Source organism: Sciurus vulgaris (assembly GCF_902686455.1).
Source record: "Sciurus vulgaris genome assembly, chromosome: 7".
Taxonomy (NCBI): Eukaryota; Metazoa; Chordata; class Mammalia; order Rodentia; family Sciuridae; genus Sciurus; species Sciurus vulgaris.
Window position 1 is genome coordinate 129,139,739 of NC_136467.1, and position 22,173 is coordinate 129,161,911.

The 22,173-nt window shown below is 35.2% G+C and overlaps 1 protein-coding gene across 1 annotated transcript in view; it reads right to left on the reverse strand.

The window, feature by feature from the left end:
* Positions 1-284: 284 nt before the first annotated feature.
* LOC306666696 (olfactory receptor 2B11-like) overlaps positions 285-22,173 on the reverse strand; it is a gene marked incomplete at both ends in the record, with an annotated part of 65,336 nt that continues 43,447 nt past the window's right edge. Inside the window, one exon of the mRNA XM_079148918.1 lies at positions 285-1,053. Within this exon, the coding sequence (XP_079005044.1) occupies positions 285-1,053 (769 nt within the window). The remainder of the gene's footprint in view (positions 1,054-22,173) is intronic.

Here is a 22,173-nt window from a genome sequence, read left to right on the forward strand (position 1 = left end):
CATGTATCAGAGACAAATCTACTGAACAAAGTCATTACTGCATCATGTGAAACAAACAGTACAATTTTTAAATATATTTTCACAACTAGAGTGCCCATAGAGGTGCATATTAGCCGATTATCATTCTTGTTTAAAATAAGTATAAAGACTGTTTAAAGGAATTATGAGCATGTTTGGCAAGAACATGTGGTCTGATTGGATTATGAGATGAGAATGAGTTATTAAAGATATTCCTATGAATCATGTATAATTTTTTAAAAAGTTTGTGCCATATGTACCAACTATCACTTGTAACTGAGAATGCTCCTCACCAGCTTGCCTAGTGCCCCCTTCACATCCTTGTTCCTCAGGGTGTAGATGAAGGGGTTGAGTGTAGGAGTCACCACTCCATAGAAGAGGGCCATGAACTTTGGTTTGTCCCTTGAGATAGAAGAGGGGGGCTGAAGGTACATGCTAATGACTGGGCCATAAAATAAGAAAACTACAAGAAGATGAGAGGAACATGTCCCAAAGGCCTTTTTTCTTCCTTCAGAAGATTTGATCTTAAGTATGGCATGCCCAATACCAGCATAAGAGGCAAGAATTAAGCACACAGGAATAGCTACTACAAAAATGCACACCACAGAGAGTATAAGCTCATTAACCTCCTTCTCCCCACAGGCAGTCTTTATCAGAACTGGAATCTCACAAAAGAATTGATCCAGTTTATTGATGCCACAGAGTGGCAACTGCAATGTAAGAGTATCTTCAACAATTGCGTAAGTAATTCCGCTCATCCACATAATAGTCACTAATAGGATACACATGCGCTGATTCATGATGAGGGTGTAGTGCAGAGGTCTGCAGATGGCCACAAATCGGTCAAAAGACATGAGAGCCAGGAGAAGACATTCTGTGCATCCCATTGTGCTGAAAACAAACAACTGAACTACACACCCCATATAGCTGATTGTCTTCTTGGAAGTTCCCAGGTTAAACAGCATCTGTGGTACAAAGCTTGTGGTGTAGCATATGTCCAGAAAGGAGAGGTTGGTGAGGAAGAAATACATGGGTCTGTGAAGATGGGGGTCTGACATGGACACCAGAATGATGGTGATGTTTCCTATCAAAGCCAAGGGGTATGTTATAAGAAGAATAACAAATAGAGGAAGTTCTAGCCAAGGGTGGTCAGCAAAGCCTAATAGGATGAATTCTTCTGGGTGGCTTTCATTAATGAGTGCCATTCTCTTCATTTGTATTCCCTATAGTAAGGAAGTGGCAAAAAAAAAAAAAAAGTAAATTTATAAAAAATGTAAAAGCATAATTATTGACAATCCTCATAGTGAAGATGGGATACAAAAGTTTGTTAGGCAAAAATTTGTGGTCTGCAAGCAAATGATCAAAGTTCCTCTCACAGTAGCAGAAATTAATAGCATTTACCTTCAGCATGTATGTAATCACTGTGATACTGAATTTCTTCTTGTTAGTCTGGTGATAGCTTTTGCCTTATGTTTTGATGGGGAATAAATGAAAAGTGGAAGTGATTGTGTTTGTAACCTATAAAACAAAGTTTTTCAAGCCTATGCTATCATTAAAATCAGCAGAGGCATTTGTTTACATGAGATGGATATCTTCACCTCTTCAAGTGTGGCATGGGGTGCTGGAATCATATGGTTTATTTTCAGACACACCACTACCAGCCATCACAGAAGTGTTACAAAGAGTAAAATCTGAGTCATTAGAGAAGAAGGAGGAGAAAATTAGAGTATGGGGATCATCAATGTATTCTTCTTCAGCCTAACTAGGTTGTCTAAAAATCATAATAGTTCTGTAGATAGTAAGAAGAATTTGAACTGAAGCAACTATTTCATGTTTCAGAACTGAGAAAGAATTCAAATATTTTTGTCACTAGCTTTCATAATATTGAGACAGTGAAGCTAAGATATAGGTTTTCCATTGTTTAAGCATCTCTATTTTCATGTAACCCCTCCCCTTTTTTTTTTAACATGGCTAATTTTCTCAACATTTGGGCATTCATTATTTTGAATTAAATGATAGTTTATATATATATATATACACATATATATATACATATATATATATACACATATATATATACATATATATATATGGGGATTTTCCATTATAAAGTGTTGTAGTATAAGAGTTTGGACAATGGCCAGTGATCAACTGATATAATTTTATCTTTGAATTGCACATAATAGCTGTCAGGGGAATGTCAATATTTCAATTTCAGCTTAGAGACTTACTCAGATTTACCAGTTATTTCCCATTATTTAGGGTATACATATATTTAATTCTTAGCCAAAAATCACACAGGTAATAAAACTTATTAGCTGATTAAGGCAGTATGTTGAGAAAGCTAAATGAGGTAATGAATATATTAATTTACATTTTTCTTCTCCTTAGTGGCGAGTTCTGTTCCATGAAATCCACAATCTTTTATAAGATGGGAAGTGCTTAATTGGGGAGTTAAGACACAACTCAGTGACAAAATCTTCAGGTACTTTTGCCCCTCTCTTTGTTCTAAGGATATCAGATAATATTTTTAGGGCTACAAGGCATAATTTTCACATTGTTTTATTAAATCCTCAAATTCACCCTTTAAAGTATCACAAAATTACAGAGCTATGATATGAATGTTGTACTTTGACTAGATACTGTCCTTGTCCATAAGTATGCAATAATAAAATAAAAATTCCATCTAATCCTGTTTGGTTCATGTATCATTAGAATGAGATTTTTACCTATCAAATAATTTAGGATCTACCCCCAAACCTTATGAGAAAGGAAAGTTTAGTGTCCATATTCAGGATATTGTTAATCCTTCATTGTTATGGTATGATATTAACTGGGAATGTTCTTAAGATAAAAAGACATTCAATGCCTTAAATGAGGCAGTGAGATATTGCGGTGATAGATTCAGTTTTAAGATTTCAAAGAAAGCTTGGGTGCTGACAGTACATATCTTAGATGTTTTACCTATACTTAATTCAAGCTTGACATTATGCAGGATGTTATTTGTACATAGATAATTCAGAATTATATCATGACCCAAGTTCTTATTCAGGATAAAATCTGTCATAGATTGAATATGATATAAGCATGACCAGAAGTGATTGGATTGTGAAATGGTGTAGAACAAAAAATATTGTAATGTAACCACATTACAAAATAATTGCACTGTTAAGACATCTGTCTGTTTTTGGACATCTTTACATATATTCACATTTTTATACTTTTCTACCATCAACTGCCCTTCATATTTTAACAAACAATTTTAGATTTGATCCTTCATAATTTCTTCTATAATTCATTAATTTAGAGTTAGCTATAATTATCCTTTGAGGAAGTTTATTAAATGCATGTTATGTAGAGTTTTCTTCCCATTATTCACCTTAAGTGTAGCTTAGGCTGTGAAGGATGATTACACCAAAGGCCCTTCATTTGTCTGAATATTTCCCTAAAGGTAACAGAGAAAGTGTCACTAGTCAATTTCATTTACTCTGAGGTATGTCTCATTACCTTCAATCTGCCCTTGATAGCATGCTTTCCATGTCATTCTCACATTGCATGATCTTTTGGATTCCTTCTGCGATTTGGAACTCGGACCCTCTACTTGCAGTGACTCTCCATCCCCTTTCCATTACACAGTATTCTATCTATTCATGAATGTTTAAATTCAGGTCAATACATTGCAAGGCTCTATCAGTGCTGATGCCTTTCTTCTATTTCCACTTGCATTTTCAATCTAGTGTATCTTATTCATACATCATTTTCATCACACGTTATTTTATCTATACATACAGCACTTTTTAGTTTAATAGAGAGGAAAACATCACAAGGAATCATCATTTTCATCTAATGCCAAAACACATTAATGAAAGATGTAGTCAATCCATGAAATTTTGACCACATATTAAAATATAATTCATATTGTATAGTTGCATGATTAAGGAAAGACTTTGTACATCATTCAAGTATCACCCAGAAATGCTCTTTATGAAATTTAAATGCTTTTAGTGTTGCTTAAAATGAAGGACTGAGAGAGAGTTTAATACATAGTGAAATCCAGTTTGCTTCCCCCCGCCCCTGCGGTGCTGGGGATCAAACCCAGGGCCCTATGCTTGCAAGGCAAGCACTTTACCAGCTGAGCTATCTCCCCAGCCCTCCAGGTGCTTCTTGAGCCATGGACTTAGGTATTTCCTAAGTTTAGGACAGGTTTCCTGAACCCTGAAGTGAAATGCACTCTGCTCTTCATGTGTATGTCAGGCACTATGATCTACAAACATTCCTGCCTTCTCTCAGAATAAATTGTTCATAAAACAAGTGTTTTACTCACCTTATTTTGATAAATTTCCTTCAATAAAATAATAGTGAAAGATTACACTTGGATTTTTCAAACCTTCCGAGAAAGACCAAGAGACTCTAATTCATTTATCCATATTTAAGAACTAGATTCAGAACCCTTAGTTTTTCTGTTGATACAGGATGCCCAAGAGAAAGAAGCCAAAGTTTCTAGGTTAAGGAAGCAATAGTAGAAAACACAGACTGCTTTGTGGGCATGCTGTTTGTATGCTTTTCTTGAGGCTCTTGGGCATTGTTTTCACTCAAGTCATTCATGTATCCTTATCCCAGATGAATTACCAGAAAACGTTCCTGGGGACAGGGAACCCTATGGAAATGCTTGTTAATGTGCAATTAACTGCTTACTTGAACTAAGCTCTAGAATAAGTCTCTTTGTTAATGTTCTGAAATAAACTCTTTCAAATCCAAACACATGAAATCTAATTTTTAAATAAGATGCAATTAATAATAAGTAAATTGTATATTCTAAGACCACATCTTATTTGAGTAAATGATTCTGGGGCATTTGAACAAGAATTCTTTCTATATTTTACTTCATTAACTCTTACGTTACTTAAGATTTGATTATTTGTAGTCATAACAAAAAACAAGCCCCAAATGAGTTAGGTCAATAAACAGTAATCTTCCTAATGAGTAGAATTCAAGTGATACTTTGAAACTTCAAATTATTAAATGTCTTTACAGCAAAAATGACAAAGTTTCTGTCTCTTTTTTTTCCTCTCTCTCATGTACCCATATAACATTACTATGATATATAGATAACAATAAAATGTAAAAAACATACATGATGCCTGAGCATATTAATTTGAAAAATGAATTCAATTATATCAAATAGCAGGTAACTACGAGTACCATACAAATACATATTTTTCCACATTATCATTTGCTAGATTTTTTCTTCCTTACTCTTTGCTGCTCCAAACCTATTGTTGTATTCTAATATGCATTATTGTTCAAAAGAGAATATACAGCAAATTTAGTTATAGGTTTAATTGTCTTTTTCTTGATACGTGAATCAGTGCAGCTTCCATGATAAGAATTATAGTGAGAGCTCTCACTGGGCAACAGCAGATAATAGTGCTTTGTAAATTGGGGACAATAAAATAGAAGAGTAGAAAATGTTGATTTGTAATACTATGTCGCTTCAGAATTGAAGATGAGAAAACATCTTTATTATGTTGTCTAGGGTAGACTGGGATCACTTCCTTCAAGAAAGACTGGTCTGTTTGGGGATGAGTCTGCTTTTTTTAATGTTTCATCATGATTATGTGGGATTTATTGTGAGTGATTGTATTTTGGCTTGATCTGCTTTGGTCTGTTGGGGCCAAACAGGTGCTCAGTCCAAAGCAATAGTCTCCCAGCCTTTTTACTCTATGTTGCTTTCCTCCAGGGTGAATCATAAGAATTCCTTGAAATCTGACTTCTGATTGGGTTCAGCTGAGGGGAGTCCCCACCTAAAATTTGAAGTGTAGAGCCCAGCTAGTTTAGTGTCTATTCCCATAGCTTCCTCTCAGTCAGCTCAGAAGTCTTCCTGTATAGATCAACCTAAGGTCACAGTTCTTGGAAATGGCCTTATGCATATATAGATACTCTCCCTTTAAGGTTTTCATTTTGAAGTCTTCTCTTTGTTACTATGGGCTTTTTTTTTTTTTTTTTTTTTTGTAATAGGCTTCACAATGTTGCTAGCTTCCGGTGGACCATTTGTAATACAAACAGAGACTTTCCTTATTTGTCTTCTTAATATTTTTCAGTTGTTTTTACTATATATTTTTAAAATTGACTGTAAAATTATGTGTTTTTTCATGTATATGATCATATATGAAGCACATATTTATTGTTCTAGTTAATAACCATACACCTTACCTCATGCATTATATCACATAGTCATGATTTTTATGGTAAGAACACTTTGCATCTACTATCTTAGGATTTTTCAAGTCTATATTTTTTTAACAATAGTGACCATGTTGTGTGACAAACTCATGACCATGTCTAATACAACTGCAAATTTATATACTTTGACTAACTTGTCCACAACTTTCTCTTCAAATTCACCTTATTTTCTAGCAAATGACACTTTGTTATCTTTTTCTGATGAGATAAATTGTTTTTTGATTTCAAATATGAGTGATCTCATGTAGCATTTGTTGTGTCTGCCTGGCTCATTTCATTTAATATGATGTTCTATAGTTCCCTTCTGTTTTTAGCAAATGACATAATTTCCTTCTTTTTAAAGGCTGAATTATGTTCCACAGTGCATGTTTACCATGTTATTTTATCCATTTATTCATTCCCCATGTTGGTTTTTGTAAATAGTAATGCAAAAAACATGGCAGTGCAGATTTGGTTTTGGCATGCTGATTTCATTTTCTTTGGATGTATTCCTTGCAATGGGATTAATGAATAGCCATTATAACAAGTGTGAGGTGATATCTAATAGGAGTTTTAATTTCTATTTTCTTTATTGTTAGTGATTCATACTTTTTTTTAACCCCTCTTTGCATTTGTATATCTTGTTTTCAGAAATGTGTCTTCAGATCCTTTGCTAATTTGTTAATGGAGGTATTATTTTTCTTGTTATGAGGTTGTTTGATTTTCTTATATTTTCTGAATACTAACTCTTTACCATATGCATAGTTGCAAATATTTTCTCCCATTTTGTATATTATCTCTTCCCTCTGTCAATTGTTTCATTTTCTGTGTAGAAATCTCTTCATCTAATGCAATTCCATTTATTCATTATTTGCTTCTGCTTTTTGTGATTTTGGGTTCATATCCAAAAATCATTGTTCAAATAATTTCTTCTAGAAATTTGCAATGTAAAAAAACCTAAATGAATCTACTGAAGAGTAGAAGAAGAAAAATGAATCTACTAAGATTAGAAGGAGAGGAGGTCCCAACAGTGGGGTAAACTCTACTATTTTCAAACTACTGGCATAAAAGAAAAAGCAAAATTTCAAAAAGAAAATTTAAAATAGTTTCCTGACAATGCATTTTAATTCCCCTTAATCTCCTTTGGACCTTCCTTTCTCTTCACTCTCCTAATGTAGACAGTACACTGCATAGAAACAACTTTAAAAGCGAAGTTCATGGGTGTTTCTGTTAGCGACCATTGTGACGGGTTGACATATTTGACTCCATGGAAATGTTATAGACCAAGCTACATGGGCAATGACTAAACAGACTCCATTTTACCCTGAGACTCCATGTCATGTAGGAAATGCTTCTCCCATGGGAACACCCCACCTCTGTACCCATCAACAGTTGCTTAGCATAGCATGTTTGGCAACACAAATGGCAATTCTTATGTAATGTAAAATTGTTCTATTTTTTGTTCCTATTTTTCCTAATCAATGTACCATGTCAACAGTGATTGTCTAGATATTAGTAACCATTCTTTAATTTGTACCTAAGGTCATTTTGACCCACTTCCCCCTTCTTATGATTTCAGATCTCATGATGTTAGATTGTAATTTTGAATCATAGCAACAGACACTTATGATTGATATATTGACTTAAGGTGTAAAATGTCCTATAACCTTATGGTCGGGGCTGTTCTCCCAATAGCCATTTTTGGCATGTTGTGTGAGACAGTCAGCTGGTCAGCTAATAAAGACTCAAATTTGAACTTCTCAGTGGTGATTTGTCTGTTCTTAAGTTGTGCTCCATAGCACCATTATTCCATTGTGGAAAACTGTTCTGGGGTTGGATAATTTTGAACTCTAAGACTTAGGAGAGTTTGTATAAATTACTGGTATCCGACTTTCCATTCCTTGACATCATCTTAAAAAATTTTTATATTATATAACATAATTAATTATCATAGGCATAAATATTTAAGATGATATCATGTTAAATGATTGAATTTCTTTCTTTTTTTTTTAAAGGGTACTGTAAAGTATGCTGAGAATAACAAGTGATATCAGGAAGTGGAGCAAATGTCACACACACTGGGAGGGAAGGTAACCTGGTAAACTATTCTAGAACATATTGCATAATCCATTAAAGTTGAAGATACACAAATCCTACTACTCAGAAATTCCAACTAGAAGTATAGACCCAACAGAATATTCATTCTTTTTTTTTTTACAATATAGATTTACACCATTCATGTAATCATACATATACATAGGGTAATACTGTCTGTTTCATTCTACTATCTTTTCATTCCCCACCCCCTCGCACCCCATTTTCCTCTACACCATTCAAAGTTCCTTCATTTTTTTCTTCCCCAGTGCAACCCCCCCTCTTTATATATTGTCATTCATTTATCAGAGAAAAATTTTGGCCTTTGTTTTTTTGGGCTTGGCCTATTTCACTTAGCATGATAATTTCCAACTCCATCCATTTACCAGCAAATGCCATAATTTTATTATTCTTTATGGCTGAATAATATCCCATTGTGTATATATATGACATTTTCTTTATCCATTCATCTGTTGAAGGGCATACAGGTTGGGTCCACAATCTGGCTATTGTGATGTGAGCTGCTATGAACATTGATGTGGCTGCATTACTGTAGTATGCTGATTTTAAGTCCTTTGGGTATAAACCAAGGAGTGGGATCGCTGGGTCAAATGGTGGATCCATTCCAAGTTTTCTGAGGTTTCTCTGTACTGCTTTCCAGAGTGGCTGCACCAATTTGCAACCCCACTAGCAATTTATGAGTGTGCCTTTTTCCCCACCTCCACACCAACACTTATTATTGCTTGTATTCTTGATAGTAGCCATTCTAGTTGAAGTTAGATGAAATCTTAGGGTGGTTTTAATTTGCATTTCTCATAATTACTAGGAATGATGAGAACTTTTTCAAATATTTTTGATCACCTGTATATCTTCTGCTGTGAAGTGTCAAGTTCCTTAGCCCATTTATTGATTGGGTTCTTTGTATTTTTGGTGTAAAGATTTTTAAGTTCTTTATAAACTTTGGATATGAGTGCTCTGATATTATTTTATTGAAGAGGTTGTTCATTCCTTTGGTTTGTATCTCTGTGCCTTCCTCAATCCCAGTAATTCTTAAATTTGGTCTTTTTATGATGTCCCTTAGTTCTTGGAGATTCTGTTCCTGATTTCTTAACATCTTCTCAGTTTGTTCAACTTTATTTTCAAGATTAAATATTTTTTCTTCATCGTCTGAGGTTCTGTCTTCCAAGTAATCTAGTCTGTTAGTGATGCTTTCCATTGAGTTTTTTCTTTGATTTATTGCTTCCTTCATTTCAAGGATTTCTGTTTGTTTTTGAGAATCTGTATTTCTTTGTTGAAATGATCTTTTGCTTCCTGCAGTTGCTTTCAACTGCTTACTGAAGTGATCATTCATTGCCTGCATTTGCTATCTTTTCTCATCCTTTGCTTCATGAATCATTTTAATTACATATATTTTGAACTTTTTTTCTGACATTTCTTGTAGCATGCTGTCACTGGCTTCTATTAATATAGAATCTAACTTTGTTTGAATCATTTTCTTCCCTTGTTTTTTTATGTTGTTCACGCATCTTCCCCTCTATCAGTGCAGATCTGGGGTATTGCAATTTCCCCCCATAAGCTTATAGTGACCCTATAGATTTCCAAAACCTTTTCTTTAAGGGGGAGATCAATATTAGCAGTGCCCAGTACAGACAATATGCAGCCCTAAACCAAAAGCCCTATGAAGATGTTAACAATATTGTCATAATAAACAGAATGAACTCAATTATTATCTACAGTATAACACATAGATTTGCAATAAGTTCTGCAGTTTTTAATGGAGGACAAAGAGGATGGTGAGGGGTGAAGGATGTAACTATTAATTGGATAAAAAAAGAGTATAGAAATTCTAGATCATAGAAAGAGTGAGAGTGTAATCAAAAGAAGTTGTTAGAATGTGGAAAGGGAGTAAGAGTCTGAGGAAACAGGTAAACAAAAGGAAAATAGAGCAAGAAATAAAAACAAAAATTTTCAAAAAGGTGAAATGAAAAAAATCTATACTATAACAGTCATATAGTATTCAAACTTTCCAGTCTTCATTATCCTCATGCATGAGAGGTACCCACAACAATGAGCTTCCAGTCTCCAGCCGGCATCTCAGGATGGGATTTGCCCCACGTAAAGATGAGAGCTACCACTTCCAGGATAATCCAAGATGGCCACTCTGGCTTCCAAATGCGTTGGCAAATAGGGAACTGCAGCTTGGGGTGTGGGTTTGGTGAGCCAGGGGTCCTGGAGGTGGAGCATGTTCAGTCGGTCTGGGGGTTCTGGTGGCGGGGCATGGTCAGTTGGTCCAGGGGTCCTGCAGGTACTGTGACAGTAGACTTCCAGGCAATAGCAGGCAGTTGGTGACCCACTGGCGGTCTGTGGTCAGTCTGCTGGCTACCAGCGGAAGATTAGCAGGTGGACTTCGGGTGGTGGGTGATGGGTAGGTGAAAGGCAGGCAATGGGCAGGCAAGAGGCAGGTGAACAAGCAAATGGTGGATGATAGGCGCCAGTGAGCAATCTACACTCAAAAAAGTAGTCGATATGCTGGCAGACTGCAGGTGATTGCTGTAGACAGCAGGGGATCGATAAGCAGCAAACACTGCCTCACCGAGAAACATATCCTCTGCTTGAAACCTGAGTTATGGAGCAAGAAGGAATGCAGCCTCCCTCTAGTATACCACCTTGGATCTCCCTTGAATTTCTATAATGTCTCCAAAGATAAAGAAATGCTACAAAGTCAGATTTATTTATTATTTATAAACCAAATTCACTTTGTTAGAAACCTATTCTTTGTGCAATCAGAGCCATTTCTTCTGCTAATAATTAATAACGTCTTCGTTGGAACTGTATTTCATTTTCCTGAAGTTCTTTTAAAACTTTTTTAAAATCCAAATTGGTCTTTAATAATACTGATATTATAGTGTTGCTAAGGGACAATAAGTATTAACACTAATATAAATGAATACATAGTTAGGCATGTAACTGACAATGAGAATACTTTTTAGAAAATATTTTAATCCTTTGCGTAATTACCTATTCATCCCTTCCTTCACAGATAAAATTGTATGTATTTATTTTATAAAACATGATGCTTTGAGCTATAAAATTTTGTGAAATGGTTAAGTATAGCTAATCAACAAATGCATTATCACATACAGTTATCATTTTGGGGGATGAGAACACTTTACATCTACTCTGAACAATTTTCTAGAATACGATATATTGTCATTAGCTATAAATGGCATGCTGTGCAATCTTTTTAATTTTTTAAATTTATTTGTTCTAATTAGTTGTACATAACAGTACAATGTATGTATACATTTTGATAGATCATACATAGAGTGTATTTAATCTCTCATTTTTCTGATTATACATTATTGCAGGATCATATTGGTCATGCAGTCGTACATGTACATGAGGTAATACAGTCTGTTTCACCCTTCTTTTATTCCTGCCCCCATTCCCCTTCCCCTCCCTTCACTCCCCTCTAACTAATATAAAGTAACTCTAATCTTCCCTATTCCCCCCGCCTTTATTGTGAATTAGCATTCCCACATGAGAGAAAACATTCAGCCATTGGTTTTTTGGGTTTGACTTACTTCATGTAGCATGATATTCTCTAACTCCATCCATTTACCAGCCAGAATTCTGTTCTTCTTTAAAGCTAAGTAATATTCCATCATATATATATGCCATGTTTTCTTTATCCATTCATCTGTTGAAGGGCATCGAGATTGGTTGCATAGTTCAGCTACTGTGAATTGAGCTGCTATAAACATTGATGTGGTTGTGTCACTGTAATATGTTGATTTTAACTCCTTTGGCTATAAACTAAGGAGTGGGATAACTGGGTCAAATGATGGTTCCATTCCAAGTTTTCTGAGAAATCTCCATACTGCTTTCCATAATGGTTGCACCAATTTGCAGTCCCACAATAAATGTATAAGTGTACCTTTATCCCCACATCCTCGCCAACATTTATTGTTGCTTGTATTCTTGATATTTGCCATTCTGATTGCAATGAGATGAAATCTTAGTTTTGATTTGCATTTCTCTAATTGCTAAAGAAGTTGAACTTTTTTTTATATATTTGTTTATATATTTGTTGATTGATTGTATATCTTCTGCAAAGTGCTTGTTCAGTGTCTGTTCAGTTCCTTAGCCCATTTATTGATTGAGTTATTTGGGTTGTTGGTGTTAATTTTTTTGAGTTCTTTATATATCCTAGAGATTAATGCTTTATCTGAGGTGCATGTGGTAAAGATTTTCTCCCAATCTGTAGGCTCTCTCTTCACATTATAGATTGTTTCTTTTGCTGAAAAGAAGCTTTTTAGTTGAGTCCATCACATTTATTGATTCTTGATTGAACTTCTTGTGCTTTAGGGGTCTTGTTAAGGAAGTCGGGTCCTAGACCCACATGGTGAAGACTTGGGCATACTATTTCTTCTACACATCACAGGTTCTCTGTTCTAGTGCCTAAGTCTTTGATCCACAGTGCATTGAGTTTCATGCAGGATGAGAGATAAAGGTTTAATTTCATTTTGTTACCTGTGGCTTTCCATTTTTCCCAGCACCATTTGTTGAATAGACTATCTTTTCTCCAGTGAATGTTTTTGGCACCTTTGTCAAGTATGAGACACCTGTATTTATGTGGGTTTGTCTGTGTGTCTTCTGCTCTGTACCATTGGTCTACATGTCTGTTTTGGTGCCAATATCTTGCTGTTTTTATTACTATAGCTGTACATATAGTTTGAGGTCTGGTATTGTGATGCCTCCTGCTTCACTTTTCTTTCTAAGGATTGATTTGGCTATTCTGGGTCTCTTATTTTTCCAAATGAATTTCATGATTGCTTTTTCTGGTTGTATGCAAAACATCATTGAGATTTTAATAGGAATTGCATTAAATTTGTATAATGCTTTTGGTAGTATGGCCATTTTGACAATATTTTTTTTTTACTGTAAACAAATGGGGTACAACTCGTTTCTCTGTTTTTATATGGATTAAAGGCATACCATTTGTGTAATCATATATTGATGTAGGGTAATGGTGTTTGATTCATTCTGTAATTTTTTCCTTCCTCCCCACTCCTCCCACCCCTCTTTTCCCTCTATACAGTACCTCCTTCCTCCATTCTTGCCTCCCTTCCACCCCCCATTATGTAATCATCCACTTATCAGTGAGATCATTCATCCTTTGGTTTTTTGAGATTGGCTTATCTCACTTAGCATGATATTCTTCAATTTCATCCATTTGCCCGTTTGACAATATTAATTCTGCCTATCCAGGAGTATGGGAGGTCTTTCCATCTTCTACAATCTTCTTCAAATTTTTTAAATTTACATTTTATTTTTTTCATTTTTACAGACTGCTTTTTGATTTTTTTTAATGTTCTATAAATTTCATTGCAGAGGTCTTTCACCTCATTTGTTAGATTTAATGATGCAGCTTTTGCGCAACATCTATCATGCTTCCCTCTTCTCTAAACATCCCTATTTCTGATAGCCTGCCTTACTCCTATCCATCACCCAACGCTCAAGGTTCACCTCCTGATCGTCCGACAACAGTCAGCAAACTGATCGCCAACCGCCAGTGGAGCACCAGCTGCCTGCTGCTCCCTAGAATTTCACTGTTACAGTACCTGCAGGTTTGATTACACGTGGCTGCCGCCATTTTGAGACAACAGCCAGGCCCCGTAGGACCCTGACCAGACTGACTGAGCCCCGTCTCCAGGATCCCTCAGCCCAACCAATCACTCCCTGCCTCTGGGGCCCTCACATCAACTGACTGCTCCCTGCCGCCAGGACCCCCAGACCAACTGACTGCGCCCTATCACTGGGACCCCAGACCGACTGATTGCACCCGGCCTCCAGGATCCCACAACCATACCAAATACACCAGACCTCCAGGACCCGTGCCGGACCAACTGCATCCCATCTCTAGGACCTCCAGCTGACCATGTCCACCCCTGAGCTGCAGCTCCCCATTTGCCAACACATTTCCAAGCCAGAGTGGCCATCTTGGATAATCCTGGAAGCCATAGCTCCAATCTTTGGGTGGGGCAAATCCCATCCTGAGACGCCTGCTGGAGGCTTGAAGCTCATTGTGAGGTACTTCTCATGCATCAGGCTGCTGAACACTGGGAGGTTTCAGTAGTATATGGCTTTATACAGTAGATTTTCTTCTTTCTCCTTTTTAAAAAAATTTGTTTTTATTTCTTTACTTTTCTTGCTTTCTTTTCCTTTTGTTTACCTGTTCCCTCAGAGTCTCTTTCTCCCTTTTTTGCATGCTAACATCCGATTTCTTTTGATTACACTCTCACCCTTTCTATTTTCTAGAACTTCTGTATATTCTTATCACATTAACAGTCACATTCTACATCCCTCTGCATCCTCTTTGTCCTCCATTAGAAACTGCAGACCTTATTGCAAACCTGTTTGTTTTACCAAAGATAATATTTGAACTCATTTTGTTTATTTTGTAAATGTATGAATATGCAAATGGTATGCTATTACTCCATGTACAAACAGAAATAACATGTATCCCATTTGTTTACAATAAAAATAAGTTTAAAAAAATAAAATAAAATTAGAAATTAAAAATAAATAAATATCCCTATTTATGGTAAAAAACATGCTTTTCTCTACTCATTTGCAGTGAGCTGTTTTGGATCCCACATATCAGTGACATAGGAGGTGTTTGTGTTTTGGTGAGTAGCTTTTCTCATTTAACCTGTTGCATGTTCATCCATGTTATTGTATGTAATTGGACTTTTCTTTTGAATTACGTTGTAGCATTCCATTTTGTTTTGATGTCACATTTCATTTTTTGACACTTATGAATGGATTCACATTGATACCATATCTTAACTCTCATATGTAGTGCCACAATAAACAGGATACAGGAATGCAGCTATCTCTTCAATATACTGATTTCATTTCCTTTGAATATATTGGGTATAATAGGTTTTCTTGATCACACGGTTGTCCTATTTTTACTTTTTTGAAAGACCTCCATACTGTTTTCCATAGTGTTTGTGCTAATGTATGTTTCCACCAACTGTGTTCAGAGGATCCTTTTTTTCACATTCTCTGTTATCAACTCTGGTTCTTCTAATTTTTTGATAATAGCTGTTCCAACTTGAGTGAGATGGAATTTTAGAGGATTGAACTGCATTTGTCTAATGATTACAAAATGAGTGCATTCATGTAATAATTGAACATTTTATCCTAAATCTGTTGGTCATTTGTATGGTTACTTTTGAAAAATGTCTATGTGGGTCTTTTGATCACTGTTTAATGGGTTGTTTTCTTGAAATCATGATATTGAAATTCCTTTTTCAAATTCCTAAATATCCTTTAGGATATTTATCCCTTTTGAGAGATCTAGTGTCTAATGATTTTCTCTCATTCTGTAGGTTGTCTCATCATTTTCCTTTGCTTTGTAAAAGTTTTCTTAGTTTGATGCAGTCCAAGTTGCCTATTTTTTTTGTTGTTTCCTATATTTTTTAGGTCATTTTCCAACATTCATTGTCCAGGTCCAACATTAGAGATATTTCTTCTTATAGTTTTCTTTAGTAGTTTCTCTTTTCTTCTAGTAGTTTCATAGTTTTGGTATTAAATTGAAGTCTTTATTCCATTTTGAATTGACTTTTGTATATAGCCAGAGATAAGCATATAATTTCTTTCTTCTGAATTTGAATTATTATATTCTCACAATGTCATTTATCAAAGAGATAGTGCTTTGCCCTTTCTGTATTCTTGGAGTATTTGAGCAAAATCTTTCCATTATAGATTGAGAAATTTCTTTCTTGCAGTTATGTTTCACTAGTTTATGGGTATGTGCTTGCAACAAAAGGCCATAGTGTCTTGGTTAGTACAGTTTTTCAAAATATTTTGAAGTCAGGTAGTGTGATGTCTCTTCCTATGTTGTGTTTAATTAAGAATGCCAGCCTATTCAGGCTCTCTGCCATATGCAAATTTTAAGATTTTTAAAATATCTATGAAGAATTTTATTTGTATTTAATTAGCTATTAAATATGTAGATGCTTTTAGGTACTGCAGGCATTTTAACATTAATCATTTCAAAACATGGGCATAGAGTATCATTACATTTTTAAAATGTCTCCTTTTGTTTTGTTCTTCAGTGTTTTGTAGTTTTCAGTGTAGAGATTGTTTACTTTCTAGGTTAAATGTGTTCCTAAGTATTTTTTTTCACTTCTTGAAAAAGTGATTATTTTCATAATTTCTATTTCAGATTTTCAATGGTTAGTGTACAGCAATGTTACTCATTTTAATATGTTGAGTTTGTATCCTGCAATTTCATTACATTTGTACATTGTTGCTAATGGTATTTTTTGGTAGAGTCTTCATGGCTATATATTTTTTTCATGTTATTTGCAACAAGTTATAATTTAACTTATTCCAATTCAATTTCAATGTCTTCTCTGTCTCCTTATTTATTATTCTGATTTAGATTTGTTGAGTATACATGCTAGTAATATTTATATATGGATTTTGAATTTTATAACTTTTCCAAAAATTTTTTTAATAATGCTAACTTTTTTTGGTGCTGTCCTATAGTTTTTCTGATTTTTTTTAAATTAACACTAACTCTTTTTGGTGTTCTTCTGTATCTATATCATCATGTAATTTGCAAGCAGGAAATAACTTTATATCTTTTTCTTGCTTAATTTTCTTAGTCAGACTCCCATTACTGTGTTGAATGATATAATTCGCAGAAGTGGGCACATTTTCTCATTCCAGATTTTACAGGGACATATTTCAACATTTCTCCTATAAATGTGATACTTTTTTTTACATATGACATTTATTTATTCTATGACTATTTTCTTGATAGTGTTTTTCATCATTAAAGAATTTTGAATTATATCAAATTATGTTTCTTCATTTGTTAAAGTGATTGTATGGTTTTTGTTCTTCAATCTGTTTACATGATATATCACATATATTGAATTGTGTTTACAAAACAACTTTGCTGTTATAAATCCATTTGATTGTGTTGAAAGTATTCTTAATGTACTGTTAAATTTAGTTTGATACTTTTGTGTTGAAATTTTGCATCTATATTCATCAGGGATGTGGACTGGTACCTTTGTTTTATTCTTTCTTGTCTGATTTTGCCCTCTGGGTAATGCTTGCCTCACAAGATGAACTGAGAACTATTTTTTCCTTTTCTAATTTATGGAATTATTAAATCTTGGTAGTATGTATGTGTCCAGGAATGTATCCACTTACAGCAGATTAGCCAGTTATTTAGCATGTGCTCATTCATAATAGTTTCTAATGATTCTTGTATTTCTGTGATACAATTTATAATTTCTCCTTTTCCATGAACTCATTTCATTCATTTGAATCTTACTTCTTTTGCTAGTTTGGCTAAATTTCTTTCAGTTTCATTTATCTTTTCAGTGAGTAAATATTCTTTTAGTTGATCTTTTTCTATTTCTAGTCTCAATTTTATTTATTTCTCTGTTCTTTATTGCCTTCTATTAACTTTGAACTCAGTTTTTTGTTGTTTTGGGTACTATTTATGAATTTTCTAAACTTCCTTTCATTATTTTCTAATATTATCCAATTTTGGTCAGAAAAGGTACTTGCTATTTCTCCAATGTATGTAGTTGACTTTTATGATCTATTGCTGAAAGAGGGATTTAAAAATCCCCTGATATTATTGTATTTCCAATTTGTCCTTTATTATTTACTTCTTTCTATCAACTTTGAACTCAGCTTTATCTTTTTATTTGTTTCTTGTGTAGCAGCAGTAGTTTCTGTATTTACACTTTTATTCTTTTTCTGATGGAAGCATTTATTTTTGCAAACTTTTTTCTTAGAACTCATATTAAGTACCCCAAAGGCTTTGGTGTGTTTCTCCTTTTTTTAAATTTTCGTTTTTGGGGGTATGGAGGTTGAACTCAAGGGCACTTGACCAATGAGCCACATTCCCAGCACTATTTTGTATTTTATTTAGAGACTGGCATGTGCCACTGCCAGGCAAATGTTATCTCACTATTGAGACCACCAATAAATGGCAGGTCCTGTTTCCTGTCCAGGAGAAAGCTGTCAACTCCAGGATGAACTTGGGGCAGGATAATCTTTTACATTTTTTTCTTTGCTGGTGGAAAGGATCCTTTCCTTCCAAGTTGTACTAGTTCAGGTCATAGGACTCGGTTTGTTAGACGTGATGGGGTGGAGCTCCTCTGGGCACTCAATATGACAATGGTGGGATTGTTGCAGACTGTGATGAAATGGCACATTTTCCCTCAGTGACTAAAAGTCCTGGGTTAGTAAACTTTTTGTATTTTTATCTCCTGTTCTAATACTTTTGCCCATGGACCTAGGAACCCACACCATCAAGACCCTGTTTTCTCCGGGTATGGTGGCCTGTGCTTGTAATCTCAGCAGCTCAGGAGGCTGAGGGAGGAGGATTGAATTCAGAGTCAGTCTCAGCAAAATCAAGGTGGTAAACAACTCACTGAGACCCTGTCTCTAAATATAATACAAAATAGTGCTGGGGATGTGACTTAGTGGTCGAGTACCCCCTGAGTACAATAACTGGTACTCGAAAAATAAAAAAAAATTTTAAAAAGTTTTTCATTTACCCAGGTAGCAGAGGAGAATATTGTTTATTTTCTAATGCATTTGTGAATTTTCTGTATTTGTTTGCTTTCCGGTATCATCCCATTATAATCAGAGAAGATATTTGGCATGATACAGGTATAACTAACCCTCTCTAGTCATTGTGTGTCTTTGTGGGTTAAACCTCATAAGGCAGCATATATTTGGGTTTTATCTTTTTTATCCATTCACCATTGTCTATCTTTTTGTTGGAGAATTGAATGCACACATATTACACATAATTAGACATGTGGGAACTTTGTAGGGTAACTTTTTTAGTCACTTTTTAGTTGCTTCATAGGTCCTTTCTTCTTCTATACTGTCTTTGTGTTCAAGTGACTTTCTCTCCAAGAATATTTTCATTGCTTTTTTTTAATTCTTAATGTCCATCTAATAGGTTTTTACTTTGTGGTTACCATTAAATATACAAAACCATCTTATGGTTATAACAAGCCACTCTAACCTGAAAGATTTTGAATTTTTATTTCACAATTTACATTTTTTTAAAATATTTTTTAGTTGTCAATGGACCTTTATTTTATTTATTTACATGTGGTGCTGAAAATCGAACCCAGTGTCTCACACATGCCAGGCAAGCGCTCTACCACTGAGCCACAACCCCAGACCACACAATTTACATTTTTATATTGTATATTCATTCCTTAAGGAAATAATAATTATTTAATATTTTTAAATTTTTAACAAAGATATAAACAGGTTTAAGCACTACACTAAACTTTTTTAGTATTCTGCAATTATGTGCTTATTTTACCCATGAGTTTTTTTTAATAGTTCCATTAATATTTTGGTATGTTTTCATATATCTTACATATTGGCATTTTTTGGTTTTTTTAAATTGTTTTTACAATATAATATGACTTCATGTATTTGATTTTTAATTTAATTTAATTTGTTCTTATTAGATATGCATAAAAGTAGAATGTATTTTGGCACATTACACATATGTGGAGTATAACTTACTCTAAATTGTATCCTGTTCTTGTACATGATACAGAGTTACCCTGGTCATGTATTAAAATACAAGGATAGGAAAGTTATGTCTGATTAATTCTACTGTCCTTCCTAATCCTTTCCCCTCATTCCTCTTTTGCTATAGTGATCAGCCATATGAATGTTTATGGCAGCTCAATTCATAATAGCCAAGCTATGGAACCAACCTAGGTGTCCTTCAACAGATGAATGAATAAAGAAAATGTGGAGTATACAGAGAATGGAATATTTCTCAGTCATAAAGGAGAATGAAGTAATGGTATTTAGTAAATACATGAAACTGGAGAATGTCATGCTAAGTGAAATACGTCAGTTCCAAAAACCCAAACATATCTCTCTGATATGTGGATGCTAACCCACAACAAGAAAGGGTTGAGAGGGGAAGAATAGAAGTTCGTTGGATTATTCATAAATAATATAATACTTTCAGTTATTTGCATGTTAGTTTTTCACATGCTTCTCTTTCAACATGATGAGTCACCTCTAGCATTTCTTGCAAGACAGGTCTATGGCAGGTGAATTTCCTCAGATCAGATTTTGTCTGACTTTCATTTTTGAAGAATAGATTTTCTTTGTATAGATGGAACTTGTTGTATCCCATGGGGGCTCGTGTAATTGGGGGTGAAGGGCACAGTGTCAATAACCACACAGACACTGGGAGCCAGGTAAGAGCAGAAGAGCTAGTAGCTGCTGACTCGTTTATTGCATAAGCTTCTTCTTTTATTGAGTACCTATCCAATCAGCGCGTCAATCAGCACATCACACCACTGGAAGCCACCAATCATTTAGTCTCTTAGAACCACCAATCATTTGAGGGTTTTGTATTTTGCACAAATGGGGATATATTTCTTATTCTACATGACTCCACATTTCCCCCTTTTCTTTCTTTCTTTTTTTTGTACATTACTATGTGTCCCCTGGCCAGGAGCAACACTATAGTTCCACCAGGTGTCCAACCTGCGTGGACACTGCAGGAGATAAGCGGCTGTGCCTTTCTTAGGTCGTCTCCCTCTGGAGATCTTACCCATCATTGACTACCAGCCATCATCAATCCTGAGTGTATAGTACAATTTATAATGGTAACATGTGATGTAGGGGCCTTTTGGAGTTTTTTGCTGTTGTTTCTTTTTCTTCCTTTTTAGTTGGTGCACATCATCTTATTTCTGGAGGTCATCATCATTATTAGGGGGCTCTGTTCCCTGTAATCTTACATATTGTGGCTCGGTGCTTACAAGCTTTGCCATTGATTTGCTGATGTTGTCGATTTGAACCTGTAATGAATTTCCTTAACAGCATAGCAAGGTATATCATTAGAAGTATTTTAGTCAAGCACAGGTTTGACATTCCTCACAGGTACCCACACCAGAGTTTTGCTGGTTTCTGGAAAGACACAAGCATAACTCCTACCTTGAGAGAGAAGGGGATGGGGCCTATGCCATTGAGATGATATGGGGTCTTTCCACCTAACTAAAGGCAGAGGAGAATGAGCTGGTAAGGAGCCCCAGTGTTTGTATGCAGGGGATATATTACTCTTATCAAATGTGAGGAAATTAAGGGAAAAAAAGGGCACCAAATGAGGGTTGTAACAAGGATGGGTAAGGTGCTGCTTAGCAATTGTATCCTTAAGGGTCATCTGTAGTAAGGACCACATCCAATTGTTGGAGGAGGCCTCATCCCCAGAGCGTATTGGCATTTCAGCAATCAGCGGATGGAATGCTCCTTTTTCACCATCCATATCTTGCCAAATAACTTCATATCTTACTTGAAGGTTGAAGACCTCCAACACCCATTATGTTTGGACCTTGCTCAGTTTTCCAAGAGAATTGAGCAACAGTAAGAGCATCAATAATGGTAACATCAGCTCCTGTACCTACTAAACCTTTAACAGGTTTGCCATCTAGAATGAAAGTCATTTTAGGCTTAGTATCTAATATAGGTAATGTCCAATGAACCTGAGGAGTAGCAGAAGTCCCTCTTACTTGCGGGGCTGAGGGATGCCCCTTTGAGAGTTTAAAGGCACTGCAGGAGAAAGGGCAGAAGACCTGCAGTCTTTAGCCCAATGATACCCTTTTTCATACTTTGGACAGGGGTCTTTGGTCTGGGATTACTTTGTGTTCAAGGTTATTGTGAAGGGGACAGAAGCGTAAGATATGACCAGGTTGCTGGCATCCCTAGAAGATAGGGAGTCCCATAGGTGAAACAGCAAAA